At 51.1% G+C, this 16,335-nt stretch overlaps 1 protein-coding gene across 1 annotated transcript in view; it reads right to left on the bottom strand.

The window, feature by feature from the left end:
- Positions 1-8,683: 8,683 nt before the first annotated feature.
- GMPR (guanosine monophosphate reductase) overlaps positions 8,684-16,335 on the bottom strand; it is a 63,075-nt gene continuing 55,423 nt past the window's right edge. The window contains exons 7-9 of the mRNA XM_004715294.2: positions 15,047-15,089; positions 12,799-12,958; positions 8,684-9,181 (exon numbers count right to left, since the gene is read on the bottom strand). Of these exons, the coding sequence (XP_004715351.2) occupies positions 9,001-9,181; positions 12,799-12,958; positions 15,047-15,089 (384 nt within the window). The 3' untranslated portion in view covers positions 8,684-9,000. The remainder of the gene's footprint in view (positions 9,182-12,798; positions 12,959-15,046; positions 15,090-16,335) is intronic.

Below are 16,335 nucleotides of genomic sequence, written 5' to 3'. Positions count from 1 at the left end.
CCCTCCCCCACTCCCACCCACCCCCTGCGGATGCTGCGTGCTGGGACAGGGCACCTTCAGGAGCTCCACTTGTGTCTGCCTGTCCGTCTGTCTGTCTCCATGTTGCAGAAAAAGCAAGAAAAAACGAGCTGGGGATGGAGTTGGGGCAACGCTGCAGCTGCCCTGTCACCTGGAGGCATAACGAATGTGGCCAGGAAGAGTCAGGCTCCTTTCTAAAGTACTGCACTCTGCACCCATGGGGCCATAGCCTAGAGCCCACTGTTCACCTCCATTGCCCACCCTGCGGCTGGCAGGTACCTCCTCTGGGTCTAAGCACGTGAGACGGATAGCTGGGACTCTGGGCGTGGGCACGTCCAACTGATCAGGAGTCATTCTGAGCTTGCTGGACAATGGCTGTCGAGGGGACTCCTGGGAACAGTGGTCACCCCTGCACCGTGGCAGCTTTCTCTGCAAGTAGCAAGAACACCAGTGCACGGGGAGCCTCCTCGGGATTGCTGACCTTGGTGAGCCCCCAGGCCATTGGATAGCAGACCCAACAATGGCAGGCACAGAGATTCTTCGGTGCCCTTCAGCTAAAGAGCATCAGCCACGTGCCTCTGTGTGACCTCCCTTGGCAATATTTACCGACACTTGTCTTTAGTTCTGTTTCGTTCCTGGTTTTTCCTTTTGAAACTAACAACAACAGGCCTTTTCGTTTACAATGGAACACAATCACCACGACAATTAGTCAGGGCGAAAAGAAGACATAATAATAAAACCAACAAACAAGAACCTCTCTTTCTAGGGATTTCTAAATACATAAAATGACTGTTCCTAAGAATGTTAACGTAAGGATGATTTCAGTTTGTCTGGGCCACATTGGGGGGCAGGGGGTGGGGGAGAGAGCGAGATTGATGCCACTTACCTCAACTCTTTTTAAGTGGGAATCTAAACTGTGTTTTTATTTGAACTTTCAGGACAACTTTCTATGTCGGTCATTTTTGTGTGTGTTGTTTTCCAACTCACCCGTTGGATTGGGGGTGATTTGATTTTTGTTGCTGTTGCTGTGGGGCATCCCATTTTGAACCCCACATTCAATATGAGGTGAGTGTGTCGGGGTGTTTTTTTAAAAAATTTTTCTCCCACCAGGAAGTGGCATCCCCCCTCTGTCTCCCCCACCAGGGACTCTACGGACTCTTTCACACCTCTTACTCAGGGATGGGGCTGGCATGCGTGTGGTGCACCGATGTGACCAGAAGCAGCACTTTGACTGCTCTGGAGTAGGGTTGTACAATTCCAAGGAGTGTTTGGATTTCCTGCATCTTGTGGATGACTCCTTAGATACTGCATAGGTTGCAATATAACGCTGCATGTTCAAGACGAACAGTAGCTCCTAGTCACCATAAAATCCACTCTTTGCACATAGGTTGATCTTTACTGAAATATGTCGCCAAATTTTATTTTTGTTATAGCTGTGGATTGTGTGTGTGCGCGTGTGTGTTTGGGGTTGTTTGGTTTCGTTTTTGTTTTTAAGGAAACAATTGGCAGACAATACCCTTTTAACATCTGTGACTACTAAGGAAACTGATTTCTTTTGTAGCAAAAGAGACAAGAACACTCTGAAGGCTTTTGAAGACACTACTAATGCCGTGCTATTTCAGCTGGGGCTGAAGAACGCTCTGGGGGTAGGAGCCAAGCTTCTGAGCTGCCATGTCCACTGATGCATGAACGGCAGCAGCTCTACAACATGTGCTCTGTCCGATCCCATAGTGCTTTGCAGTTCCTGTGTCCTGGTCACCCTCCAGGGTCCAGGTGAAAGAAACCACGGGCAGTTGCCCGGCCCGGCCCCGTTTCTTCAGCAGTGATTTGAAAGGCATGGGAAAGAGCTCTTTGGGTTGTTGCTGTTGTTGTTGTTGTTTTAAGTGGAGGCCTTCGCTCCATTTGTGTCTTTAACCCAGGATTTCTGAAATAGAACCTTTAAGAACACATCAAGTAATAAATATACAGAGCATATACTTTTCTATAAAGCACATGCATGTGCTATTGTGTGGAGTTGGTTTCCTCCTTTCGACAGACAACGTCGTGTTTTGTGTTAATAGGGAAATTCCAAACGACTTGCACACCTCTACTCCGGAGCTGAAATGTCTTTTTACATAGATGACCTCGCTTCAAATATGTTACCTTACTGATAGGATCTTCTTTCTTGTAGCACTATACCTTGTGGGGATTTTTTTTTTTAAGTACACCTAGTTTGAGAAGCTGAAGAAAAAAAACCCAACCTTTTTTTTGAAGCACTCAACTTTGAGGCGTACAAGTAATGTTTTTTAAAAAAAATTGCACAAAAGAAAAAATGAATGTTGAAATTATTCATTCAGTGTTTTGAGATACGGATCTGTTGAAACAATGAGTTTCATACCTTGTTTGTATAAAAAAAGGAAAGAAAGGTTGAAAGTTACATGTTTGATTTTTTCATTTTTGTACATAGAGATCTGTCATGTCTAAATGACATTTGTATGGTTGTGGCCTGGAAGAAGGACTACATCAGAGGCTCTTAAACTGTACCTTATGTGTACTGTTAACTTTACGTTACACGTGACCCTCTTTTGAGGGAGGGGCACTCGGCCTTCCGCTGTTTGAGAATACTGGTCATTCCTGTGCCCGGAGGACTTGCTGAGCACCCCTCTTAGTTTAAACTCTTTTTAAAGCCATTGCAACTCCTTTTCCTTCAGAGATGATGTTGGATGTTTTCAGCACTTCCCGTTCCAATAAGCCCAAAGAATACAATCCTGAACAGGGAAGTGTTTGTAACAAGGGATCCTAATAACCAATAAAAAATGTTTTTAAAGATCAATTAGGGGACAAAAATCAATGTCCAGCCTTCTCTCCCCTTATACCTCATTTAAATAGGGATGGGGATGGGGTTTAAAAAAATGTTTTTTTTTTCAATTTACATGCCTCTTTGACTTCGGTTCTAATTATTTTTTCCTTTAATCCTGAGAGGCCAAAAAGATGTGATGCACTTTCAGAAGCCTCCTCCAGTCCTCTTAAAATTCCAGTTTGGCCATGAGAAGCTGGGGGTACTGGGCAGGCCTACCTCCAGTTCTTAAATCCAGAATCGCTTCTTCGCCCGTGATTGTGCAGGGCTGTTGTTCTGGTAGCTGACAAGGTTGGCCAGGGTGGGAGCAGAGAAAGGTACCCCCACGGCTTCAGTTTTTCCTGTCCCCAGGACTGGCCTACAAATGGTTTGACTGTATTAAAATCAAGTGCATTTGGCCAATAGGTAGTTATCTCTGCAACAAGTCTCTAAGAATTCCCATACCTTCTCTTGTGATCTGAAAGAACTCAAGTCTCCCACTGTAGCTACACTGGAGACTTCATCCGCGTTTTCTCTTCCTGCAGTGTGTGTGTGTGTGCGTTGGCTGTCTAGATGGTGAATGAGCCTGTCTCCTTTTCCATGGCCACTCGGAAGGCCTTCGGTGGACGCGTTGTTTACAGAAATCCTTAGCGAGATAACAGACTGTCCTGCAGAGTACCAAGTCTGAGGCGACACCTTGCCCAGAGCCGTTGTCTTTGAAGAGCAGTCCCCAAGAAGCTGGGCAGTTCGGTTGTTCCCCAGCTCCGAGACAGACCACCTACTCTTTATGACCTGGTCCATCCGCAGGGGGAATTCTTTAGTCACGGAGACTAGGTAACCGTGCGCCTTCCTCTCCTTCGGGTCTAGGAAGACCAGCCTGGGCCGTGTTTCTTCTTCCCAGCTTGTACTGCTCCGCTGTGAACCCAAATGCCCAAAGGACAGCAGTGTCAACCAGAAGGGCTCTGTAGCATCCCGTCAGTATTGGTGATGGCCTTTGGCTCAAGACTGAGCCCACACTTCTAGCTTGTGGGGTCCCTGCCCCAGGGCCACTTCTGAGGTTGACACCATGGGACACGCTTTAGTATTGGGTCAATACCTCCCATGGGCCAAGGGAAAAGAGACACCAGGACTCGGTTTGAGAGCACTCGCAGACTGATGGCCAGTATAAGGAGAGCTGGGGAAGGAATGATGTTTTGCACCTTATTGAAAAGAAAAAAAAAAAATTAAGTGCATACCTAGTTAAGAGCTTTTATTGTGACAGGAGAACTTTTTTCCATATGCGTGCATACTCTCTGTAATTCCAGTGTAAAATATTGTACTTGCACTAGCTTTTTTAAGACAAATATTAAAAAAAAGGAAGAATTCATATTCTATTTTCTAATCGTGGTGTGTCTATTTGTAGGATACACTCGAGTCTGTTTATTGAATTTTATGGTCCCTTTCTTTGATGGTGCTTGCAGGTTTTCTAGGTAGAAATTATTTCATTATGATAATAAAACAATGTTTGATTCAAAATTTGAACAAAATTGTTTTAAATAAATTGTCTGTATACCAGTACAAGTTTATTGTTTCAGTATACTCGTACTAATAAAATAACAGTGCCAATTGCAAATGCGTGTCCTTGCCTTGTGTTGGGCGTGAGGCTGAGATTAAAGGAGGATTGCTACACTGTACTTAGTCCCCTCTGCCTGCCTTATCACCACCACCACCCCCACCTCCCCTCATGGGTCACCTGAGCAGACTTGTTTTGACAAGTGACGTGGGGCATTGTTTTCCCTGCCAATCTTTGTCTTTGGGACCGGGGTTGGTGGAGGAAGTTAACTAATACTGAAGATAAGCTTCAGATATTCAATGAAAAACAAAACTACTGTCCAGTTAATCCCAACCCTTATAGACCATGGATTTCCAAGGTTGTATTTTTTCCAGAAGCAAACTGCCCTATCTTTTCCCTAAGGAGCAGCTTGGTGTCACCAACTGCAGAACTTTGGGTCAGGGGCCAAGCGCTTAACCACAGTGCCACCAGAGCTCCTTGCTTCAAAGAAAAAAAGCGCATTTTCCACATCCGGTGTCACTTGTTCAGTTCATGTTGATGGTTGAGATATACAGCTGTGTGCATGCATCTGGCAACTGTCAACGGCTCATGTGTGAACTCTGATGGCATCGTGAGTTATGTGTTGTGCTGCTAAACACAAGACCAGCAGTTCAAAGCCACCAGCTGCCCTGTGGGAGAAAGGGGAGGCTTTCTACTCCCATGAAGATTTGCAGTCTTGGAAACCCACACAGGCAGCTCTACCCTGTCCTACAGGGTCACTCTGAGTCAGAATTGACTGGATGGCACTGCATTTTGAGTTTGAAAGGCTCATGTGACAAAATGGTCACATTCCAAACAGTTCTGCAGTGAGCTGGTCAGCAGTCTAAAGGCAGGACATCCCTTGTGTCCCCTGTAGGTCCTGCTTATGAGAAACTCAGAGCGAGGGCTCCCCGACCCCGGCACCGAGGAGTCCTGTGAGCCTCTCAGTGTCTCAGGGCTGTGCTGTGCCCAACAGCCTGGGCTGAGCAGCTGCCTCCAAAGAGGCATTCCTCAAGAGGCCTCCTGGTTTCCCGGAACGGGCCCCTCCACTTACACACATGCCCCTCGACTTTGTCCATCTTTGCATAGGTGGAAGAGAATTCTCGGCAGTCAATTGTATTTCCACTCCACACAATCAGAAAAGACTATCTCCTTTCAATATCTCCTTGGTCAGATGTGTTTGGGTCAGCCTATAGGAACCAAGGAGCCCTGGTGTTCCAATGAATTAAACGTTGGGCTGCGAATGTCTGGGTTGGTGGTTCAAATCCCAGAGCTGATCAATGAGAGAGATGTGGCAGTCTACTCCTACAATGATTTAGAGCCTTGGAACCCCCTCCTTTCCCCTATGGGGTGCTGTGGGTTAACCAGGACTCTCCCAGTCCTGGCTTTTGGTGAATGCTTGTGTGTGAAAGAGCAGGAAGCCAGTAGCAATTAGGTGAGCCCTGCAGAACAGATTAAAAGAGCTATCTAAAGTGGAGGAAGCCCACCAGTGGAGGATGAGCTGTTTTCTGAGCTGCAGTGGGCCAGTCCTTACAACTGGTGGTCTTGGAACAGGACGTAGGCACAGATCAGGCTGAGCAGCGGCCTTCAGCTAAGGTTTTCCTGCCAGAGCTGGCAGGGACTCCTTCCAGAACCCACCCAGGCCTGGAGCAGTGCCTGCGGGCAGCAGTTTGGGTGTCCTGTGTCACACCTGATCTAAGGGGCTGCCAAGGCCCACCCATCTCCATGACAAGCAAGCAGGACTTGCCAAGGCAAGGGCAGTGCAGCCAGAGAAGCCCCACTTTCTAGTCCGCTTCTGCTTCAAGGTGATCCTGTTGCATCTTCAGGCCCCTGGCAATAACCCAGTCTGCACTTCCCCAACCAAGGAACAAGTCCAAAAGCGCCTTACATCAGCTGGACAGAGCAGAGCCTGCGTCTGCTGAGGCCAGTGTCACCCTCAGTGTGTCCACCCTGCCTGCCCACGAGTGGCAGGGCACCCAGCCTGAGTGAGGGGCACTGATGTCCTGGGGCACCATAGCATCAGCGTGCTGAAGGGAGCGCCCACGCTGTTGTTGAATCATTTTTGTGGATTTAAAAAGTGATTTCCTTTCCTCTCCCTTATTGTACAATTACTCCCTCACCCCCAAAGTTGGCTACTGATGGATTCTAACCCCCAAGAACTCCCTATGTCAGAGTAGAACTCTGCTCCCTGGGGCTCTAGGGGCAGGAGGTAGCCAGGCCTTTCCTCTGAGGCATTCAACCTAGATGGATTCCAACCTCAAACTTTCCAGTTAGCAGTAAAGCGCACTGCTTAAGCAAACCCCCTCTCAAGGCAGGCACCTCAACCACGCCTTCCACAGGAGAGCCAAAGGCCTCTCTTTCTGTCACACAGTTGCACAAGGCAGGGGCCCTCTGGCAGACTCCACATCTCACTCTACCCTCAGCATCCTCCTGACCATTATCAGAGTCATGCAGTCACGTGTGTCCCTTAGGGGCTTTGGGGTGACGGGGGCATGTCAACAGGGTTAACGTTCCTGGCTCTTACATGGATTAGGCCTAGATGACCCCCGAGTGGGAGAGTTGGATTAGCACTCAGCCACGGGCAGGCACAGCTGCAGCTCTTGGATGCACCCTGTAGACAACCCGGCCTCATGGCTTGACTTCCCATAGTCCAAGAGGTTTCCCTCCTCCCCTTGCCTTTCCAAAGAAAGCCCACTGCCGTCTACTTCTTCGGAAGGCCTTGGTTTCACACTGCTGAGACTGTCCCCCTCCATGCAGAAAGTAGAGGTTTGCTTCAAGGCCAATGTGCTCAGGGCGAGCCAGGGCCTGTCATTGGAGAAGGCTGCCATGTGGCTGTGAGGCCGAATCGTTTTCAGAAGCGATTCCCGGCTAAGTCAGACTAGAAAGGCTTGATGCTCCATCTCAGGGTGGGGTGAGGGAAGTCACAATGATCTGATCATCACTGATCATGGGCATGGGACACAGCAGGGCTGGGCAGTGTTTCCTTTCCTTGTGGCGGGGGGAGGAGGGGGGGCCAAGTACCAACTTGACAGCTGTCAACGACACTACGTGGCACTTTTGCTTGATGCAGAATAGACAGAGATCTGCTGGAGCATTCTAGTACTCAAGAAATGCTTGCCCAGCAGTGGCTGGCCATCCCGACCCCATCAGGAGGTCACGGTTTGAACCAGTGTCAGAGTGGATGCCGGCAGGATCCCTTCTCCCATGAACTGTTACGTGGTAACACCTGGCGCTGCTTCCCTTCAGAGTATTCATCGCCGAGACCAGAAAACGGTTCTCAGTCACATTTTAGACCAAGGCCCTTCAGGATGTCAGGGCTCTGGCTGGTTTCCAGTTGGCCTCTAACCCAGCCAAGGTTCAGTAGGTAGCCTTCCGATCAAACAAGCTAGGGAGTTTCAAGATACTTTATAGCCTCCTTACCAGAAAACAGCCTGGCAAGATGGAGCTGAGACGGGAAAGCAAATAGACGAAAGAGAAAACGGAACAGGACACCAGACGCAGCTCCCTGGAAGCAGGGAGTCGACAAGTCTGGTAGAGCCCAAAAAGAGGTCCCCAAGAGACTGTGGTAATGAAAGGCGATGAAGAATGTGTCCCTAGACTAAGGTGACCAGATTTTAACATTGGTAAAGCGGGACACCATTGATAAACGCATATCCTGGCGAAACAGCCACACGGCAGCTGAAAACCGTATGCCCTAGCTTGTCGCGCATTCTTTCCAAAAATCAGGACTTTTTTAAAACACCGCGAGACATGGGAAAAATTGTTCAAAAGCGGGACGTCTGGTCCCCTTACCCTAGAGCCCTGGGAGCATCAACCGAAACCAGTCCTTGGAGTTCTGCCCAGTCAACTCCTTTAGTTCTTTGCAAATAACCAAAAGTAGGAGGAGAGGGCTCCTGAGCAGCACCTGAGTCTAATTCCCCGAGGCCTCCTCTTCCTGCCCTCCCAGGTGGGCTTGATTCTTAACAGTCAGCCATGGCCCAGAACAGCCCAGCCACGAAAACCAAACCAGCTGCTGTTGAGTCTGTCAGATTCACAGTGACCTCATGTGCCCAGAGAAAACTCCACTCCAGGGCGCTTTCTTTCAGGGGCACCGATCATTGGGCGACAGACCGCCAGGCCTTTCTTCGGAGGTACCACTGAACTTAAACTGCCATCCTTCCGGTTCACAGCCCAGCCTATACACCTGCCTGGGAATAGAAAGAGGCATCCCATCCCACTCCACCACCTCCCACTGCCCATAGAGCTGAATACCTGCCCATGGAAACTCCAGCACTCAATTCTTAAGTAACAGCCTTATATTAAAGTGCAACCATTTTTCTTTTTTTAAAATGGAAAAGAAAGGAAGGAAGGAAAAGGTGCAAATGTCAGTTTTCACAATGAGGTGATGAGTTGTGGGCAGGTGGGCTCTGACCACCAACCTAGTCAGTGCGCTGCATCCGGGCCCCACAAGGCACCAGGGAGCATCCCAAGGCCCCGGGTGGCAGGCATGGGGAGAGGAGAAGCTTGTAGATGGCAGGCGGGCAGGCAGAGGCGGGCTGGAGTGAGCAGGTGCACATGGAAACTTCCACACAATCGGGCTGGCACAGCAGCCCCAGGGTTAGCTGAATACGGGGTTGTGTTGCTGGGTCACCCGGATGAACGTGGCCCTCCTGCTGAGCTCTTTGAGTTTGGCGGCCCCCACATACGTGCAGGTGGACCTCAGTCCCCCGAGAATATCCAGGATCGTGTTCTCCACATCCCCTTTGTAAGGCACTTCCACTGTCTTGCCCTCCGAGGCTCTGGAAAAAAAGAGGGATGGTGGGGAGAGGGGTGGGTTCTTTGTATCCAACCTATTATTTCTTAGGAAACCAGCTAGCATGAGCCCCAGCCTAGCCCTCCTGGCAGCCCCAAGACCCTCGAGTAGTTAAAGAGCTTGTTACCTCACCCAACAGACACCCCATTTCCACATTCATACCACAAGGCAGACTGGGGCTATGCCAGCATCTCCCACCTCCCACTGGGGTCAGGGTGGGGTGCTGCCCTGGCTGCACAGGGCACTTGGAAGGCTTTGTGAGCCTCATGCTGGTACACTCAGTCTGCACGGCCAGTGTTACTCTCTCCCCCGCAGGGGGTTCCATCACCGCACCCACAAGCCAGCACCCAGCCTCCAACAGGGACCGCCTAGGGGTGCGAATGGTGAACACTCTTGGCTTCTGACCCAAAGGTCTGAGGTGTGAGTCTGCCCAGGAACACCTCAGGAGAAGAAAGGCCTGGTGATCTGTGTATTAAAAGTTAGCCACAGAGAAGGCCACAGAGCACAGGTCTGCTCAGACACCACAACGGGCCACTGTGCGTCTATGGTAGCCAGGGAGCTGGTCAGCAGGGAAGCAGCAGCCAGGCCACTGACCTCTGGGAGCAGTACCCTCCCCCTTCTCCTGCCCCTCCAAGTGCCCTCTCAGGGGAATGACAGGCTCACCTTGTCACCTCCCAGCTCTACTCTCAAGAGCAGAGTCTTTTCCAAGGTGACAATCAAGAAGGAAGGAGGCCCTAAAAGTGGACAGGCTACACCCTGTGGGTTAGGTGGGAACCGCCCGCCACCAGCGCTACAAGGGCTGCACACGGACAGCCTGTCTGCTAGGCACCCTCACCCCATCCAGCTCACTGCCCTCACCGCACTGTGCCAGTTGCCCTGGGTGTGGCCTGAGTCCAAGCCCTGTGGAGTCAGAGACCAGCCAAGGACCTTCTCACCACCCACAGCTGCAGATGTATGCTCAACAGCGTCTCTCCCATGCTCAGCCCACAACCCCAGTGATGCAGTTGATGCCGACTCCCGCCATGCTCCACGTGGTAGAGCAGGGCCGCACCCAGTGGGGCCCTGCAATTGTTACCTCTAACTTATTGAAGGCATCAGACTCCCAAGCTCCAGCTCACCAGCACCGTGTAGATTCTGACTCACAGCAGCCACGTAGAGCAGCAGTTCTCAACCTTCCTGATGCCGCCACCCTTTCACAGTTCCTCATGTGGTGGGGACCCTCAACCATAAGATGATCTTTGTTGCTACTTCATCACTGTAATTTTGCTACTGTTAGGAACTGGGTGACCCCTGTGAAAGGGTCGTTCATCCTCCAAAAGGGTCATGACCCACAGGTGAGAACCGCTGCTCTAGAAAGAACAAGCCAGAATTGCTCCTGTGAGTTTCTGAGACTGTAACCCTTTACAGCAGGGGTCCTCAAACTTTTTAAACAGGGGGCCAATTCACTGTACCTCAGACCCATTGGAGGGCCAGATTATAATTTTTAAAAAAATAATGACAAATTCCTAGGCACACTGCACATATCTTATTTTGAAGTAAAAAAACAAAACAGGGCAAAAACACCCGGCGGGCCGGATAGATGTCCTTGGTGGGCCGCATGTGGCCGCGGACAGTAGTTTGAGGACCCCTGCTTTACAGGAATACATAGCCTCATCTTGTCCCTGGTGATTTCAAACGACTGACTTTACAGTTAGCAGTTCAACTCCTAACCATTGTACCACGGGGCTCCTCCTCAGATTCCCAGGCGCTCTGGGTGTGGGTGGCAGGAGAAAAGGGGTGCAGCCAGGGAGGCTCAGGCTTTCCCCCCAGTGGTGGGGCAGAGCCGACAGGCCAGAGAAAGACAAGCAGCCTACTCAAGGCCAGCTTCCTTCTGTGACTGTCAACCCCCCTGCCTGTCCCCATTTTGTCACACACAGGCGTTAGTGCTGCCCCTACTGAGAAGCACCAGCTGGGGGGCCCCTCCAGAGCAGGGCAATGTTGAAGACCCTCGGACATGTTGTTGGGAGATGTGCACTCGGAGTGAAACCTTGCCCCTCAGGGCCTGCGCCATCCTCCCAATTGTTCTTTATGTTTGAGCCCATTTCGCCACTATATAACTATAACTAAGTAGCTGCAAACATCTTAAAAAAAAATAAAATAAAAGACCCTACCAATCACATGCAATGGACAGGGTTTGTTCGCCAACCCAGCTCTTGTAGCCTGAGCTGGCTCATCGTGCCTACCTGGAAAGCTCGGCAAAACTGCATCAGAAGGACAAGGTCGTTTCCCCACCCACCTGTTGGACCTCTGGAGAGTCACCTCTAAGTGCTGGTTGAGTGGGAGTCAGACTTACTGTGGTGCAGTGAACCCCTTGGTAACTCACACCCAATGACTGGCTGTGTGGAACTCTGAGGTGGGGATTGGCCAATTTTGCCATCCCCAGATGGATCATATGACATGCTCCATCTCGGAGACAGGAAAGAGGGATCTCACCCACTTTGAAGAAAGAGCCAGAAGTGGTGTACGCCCCTCAGACCCTGACTCCCTGTGCGGGGAACCTCCCCTGGATCCAGGAGACAGAGCTGGGCCCTGGAGAAGCAGCGGCAGCAGCGCCAAGAGCAGCAGGCAGCACAGTGGAGTCAGTAGAGCGGAGTGCCTGCTGGCAGGAGACTCAGTTACAGAGTAGGTTGCCTCTAGGTACTCATTCTGGGGAGCTAGGCTTGCTGACCCACAAAGCTAGAGCCCCGTACCTTAAGAAGTTTGGTAACAGTTGCCCAAACAGGGGAGAGGCCAAAGGGCTGAGTGGCTAAGAGTCTGAGGGCCACAGAGATGTATGCTTCCGGGTATGACTGACAAGAGGCATTCCTGGCCAAAAGAACTATATCCAGAGTATTCTGATCCTGAATTGTAACCTGTTAACTTTCCCAACAAACTGAAAAATCTATGTGGTGCGTTCATGGCAATGAAATATTGAGCCCAGCAGAGAAGCAGAGCATGCTGGGGCAGGGGTGTGGCAGTTGATTCGTAAATTCATAAACAGGGGTGGGGTGGGGGTAAAGACATATATGACCTCTGCCTCCTGGGAATCAGCCTTGGGCAGATGGTGAAGTTGACTCTCCCTCCCCCTTGTGAAGTCAGAGGAGGACAGATGCGCCTTCCATCCCCTGATTACACACCTGCTAACACACACCTTTCCCCTTCACCCCAATCCAGTCGCATTTCCAACTCAGCCCCAAGCACTTTTGCTTTGTCCCTCCTTTGGAGGCCCTCAAACCCTGCAAATGCCAGCTGGATGGAAATGCAGTTCACATCCACGGAATTGAATCTGACGCATGTGTGTCAGAGTAGGACTGTGCTCCAGAGGGGTTTCCAATGCCTGAGTTTGGGGCGGTAGATCACCAGGTCTTTCTTCCAAGGTGCTTCCGGGTGAACAAGAACTTCCACCCTTTCAGTTAGCGGCTGAGAGCATCACCCATTTGCACTACCCAGGCATGGCACAGAAAGAAGAACCAGTTTCTGAAAGAAGATGCACTGTCTCGCCCCTTCCCACATGTTAATACCAATAGACCCGGTGTTCCTTAAGCCCCAGGCCTCACCAAAGGAGCGCTGGCTGCTTCCCCTCACCTGTATTCAGCAACGCCCCCTGCGTGCTTCTTCATGGCCGTGTCGGAGCTCATCCCGTAGAAGAGCTTGAGTTTCTGGCCGTTCCTCTCGATCACTTCCCCAGCACACTCGGTGTGGCCCGAGAACATCCCTCCCAGCATGACAAAGTCAGCTCCAGCTCCTACAAGCCAAGCATGGGGACACTAAGAAGCAGCGCTTAGGGACGTCAGCTCTAGATTCTCAACTCACCTCTCCCCTGCCTATGGTGAAGGAAACAAGCCCAACCTCTCCCCTGCTACAAAACCGGTGAAGAAGACCCATTCAGGGAGGTGGGTATTAGAAACACACCGAGGGAAGCAAACGGAGCTTGCAAAGGCTTGGTGACCAATATTGTCATACACCCCACCCCTCCCCTCCCCCCGAAAATAGGTGCCATCAAGTCCATTCAAACTCGGACAACCCCATATGGTTCAGAGAACTGCGTCCTTAAGGTGTAGGTTAACAGCTGAGCCAACTCAGGATCTGGGAAGCACAATTAAGCATAGGGCAATTAAACGAGGTCCTTGATGTATTCCACCTGGCCATTCAGAGGTGGCTAAAATGATGGGGGGCGGGGTGTTGCATGGGGCATTTAGCATCTCTGCAAGGACTGCTCTGCAGGGGGCACCCCTGCCCTGGCCTCCAGGTGGCCCTGGCACGCAGAACCTTTCTACTTTGAAGCCAGTTCTGCACAGCTTTCCTTCCAGGATCCTAAGGCAAATGCTGGTCCAGCTGACACCTGTCCTAGCCTTAAGGGGAGGTCAGAACAAATCATGTTCCCCCGAGAGCACCAAGAATGGCTTGTCTGCCTCAAAGTGGACCCGAAACTGAATCAGCAGGAGCACGAAGCACAGGTGCATTTCAAGGATGCTTTGAAGTGGTTTCCAATTCCCTTCCCCATGGATTCTTCTCTCATCCCTGCTTTCCCTGACATTGTCTCTCTTGCTCAGAACCCCTGAGGGGACGAGGGGAGTTAAGAAAGAGACACCAGAGGGGATCTGAGCTAAGCCTGGGGTCTGAACATGAGTCTGACTGCCCAGAACCACACCCTGATCTGGTCTCTACCAGGCACCTCCCTGATGACAAGGTGCTAGAGAGAACGGTGAACTATGAGAAGGGGGTCCGAGAGGAAACATCCATCAGGATGAAGTAGATCCAGCTCACAAATCAAGAGGGAAGTGTTCTTGATGGATGATCCTCACAGTCAGGAGCGAGCAAGTGTGGGAGTCCTGAGTTCTCCTATGTGACTCCTAGCCTTGTCACCCACTCCCCTGGAACGCAGTCGCAAACTGGATCAGGGCTTTCGGAATGGGATTAAATAAAAAGGGTGGCCAGTTTTAAGGCAGTCTCTAGGGGTGTTATTAAACTCTGCTACAGAGAACTTCTGTTCCTGGTATTTGGGCGGATACTTTTTGGGTCTTCATACTAGAAACCAGAATTCCTAAGACAAGAAGTTTACCCTAACAAAGAAAGAAAGGAAGGAAGGGGAGGTGAGGAGGAGGGGTGGGGGTGGGAGAGAGAAGCTAGCAAACTGGTGAGCTGGAATTGACACAAAACGACCCCATTTCAGTTAAGGAGATGGGGGACCTGCCAGCTTCGTCTAACCCCCATAGCTCCTCCAGCCAGCCCACATCTAACAGTTTGGTGCCCCACAGTGCTGTGAGCTCTGACAGGACTTAGTAACCCTGTTTTCCAGCCTGTTAGCTGAGGTCCTGGACGTGCAGTTGATTTTCCCAAGAAACCCATCTGAGGACTCAGGCCCTAGCACCCCGAACCACTGCACCGCCAGATGCTGCTGCCGCCCTGCTAGAAAACAGTCTTCCTCCAGCATGAGAACCTGCAGGAGGTCTCTTCCGCGGGATTTCCCGGGGTGCGCCAAAGGCCCTCCCTGCAGTTACTACTAATCAGACTGGACTGTCCCCACAAAGGGGTTCCCTGTGCCTTCTCTCCTCTGGGACTTGAACCAACCTAGCGTGCAGGAGTGCCACCATCTTCTGGGCACTCGGCCAGAACGGGGGAATTCCGAACAATTTGGCCTGAAATCCCCGCACCAGAACCCCCAGAGAAGAAAGTGCGGACCATCCTAAGGAAGGGTTCTGTGCACCCCGCGGCCCCGCCCTGCCGGTCTAGGCCCCGACCCCTCACCCTCGGGCCCGCCGCCCCTACTCTGGCTCCGCCCCGCAGCCTCAGCACCGCAACGCAGAAGCCTTGCTCCCAGCCGGGTCCTTACCGAAGGCTTTGGCGACATCTCCTGGACACGTGCAGCCTCCGTCCTTCAAAAAGGGGGAAAAGCAGGGTGAGAAAGTCAGCGGGAGTTTGGAGAAGCGGTGCGCCCCCCCTCCCCGCAACGACTGAGCCGCTTGGAGACTAAGCACCCCACACGCCAGCTGTTCTTCTTCCACCCAAACCCAGCACCTGCCTGTGTCCTGTCGCCAGGGGCTCCCGAGCCCCTCCTGCACCGGTTACATAATACACGATCAGACAGCTAGGGACACCATCCACAAGGCAAGCCGGGAGCAAGTTTGCAGCTACGCGTTCATCAGTCACCTTCCCCGCCCTGCCTGCATTAAGGTGAGATTCCATGGAGAGCACGCCTTTGTCTTTGCAGCCTAGTCACCTGCACTGACGGTCCCCATTGACCTTTAAAAGGTGCCTAGTGATTGGGCCGCTAACCACAAGGTGGGCTCCAACCCACCAGCCACTCCATAGGAAAAATATTTTGGGTGTTGGAAACCGGAAGGTACAGTTCTGCTCAGTCCTCTATGGTCGCTATGAGTCAGCATCCCCTCAATAGCAAGGGGCTTTTAAAACCACACATCCGTTCTGGAGACCCACTCTCCCCTGATATCTTGGGCTGATTTAACCATGGGGGGAAGGGGGGACTCTATGAGCAGGCTACCCAGAATGGCTCACTGTGTCTCTTTAGAAGCCTAGAAACTGCACATCGAGTTACTTTCCATTCACAGTGACCCTGAAGGAGAGGGTAGAGCGGCCCCCTAAACTTTCCAAGACAATCATCCTTCTAAAAGCAAAACTGTCACTCTTTCTCCCTTAGAGCATTCTCACCACAGCTGAAGGCTTAACCTCGGCTCCACTTGAGCTCACTTTACAAACGCAAAAACAAACTGCAGTAGATCCACTGTGCCACCCAGCCCATTTTGATTCATAGTGACAGGGGTATAGAGCGGGGCACAGACAGGGGCATAGAGCGGGGCAGAATGCTCGGCATGGTTTCCAAGGCTGTAAATCCTTACAGAAGTGGACTGTGTTATCCTTCTCCCAAGGTGGGTTCAAACTGCTGACCTTTCAGTTGGCAGCTGAATGCTGGCTTATAAAACCCACCAGGCCAGGAGCCAGGACTCACTCTGCTTGAGGGTTTCTGTGCATTTCTAATAAAACTATTGGTGTGAAGGCTACACTATTGTCTTCTTTGAGCACTTAAAAATCCCCAAAGCAAACCCAGTGCCATTGTGTTGATTGTGACTCAAAGCGATCCTATTTAGAATTTCTGAGACCGTA

Source organism: Echinops telfairi, unplaced genomic scaffold, assembly GCF_000313985.2.
Source record: "Echinops telfairi isolate 266 unplaced genomic scaffold, ASM31398v2 ScPeMD7_7439;HRSCAF=8477, whole genome shotgun sequence".
Lineage (NCBI taxonomy): Eukaryota > Metazoa > Chordata > Mammalia > Afrosoricida > Tenrecidae > Echinops > Echinops telfairi.
This window is presented reverse-complemented; position numbering and strand designations above follow the sequence as displayed.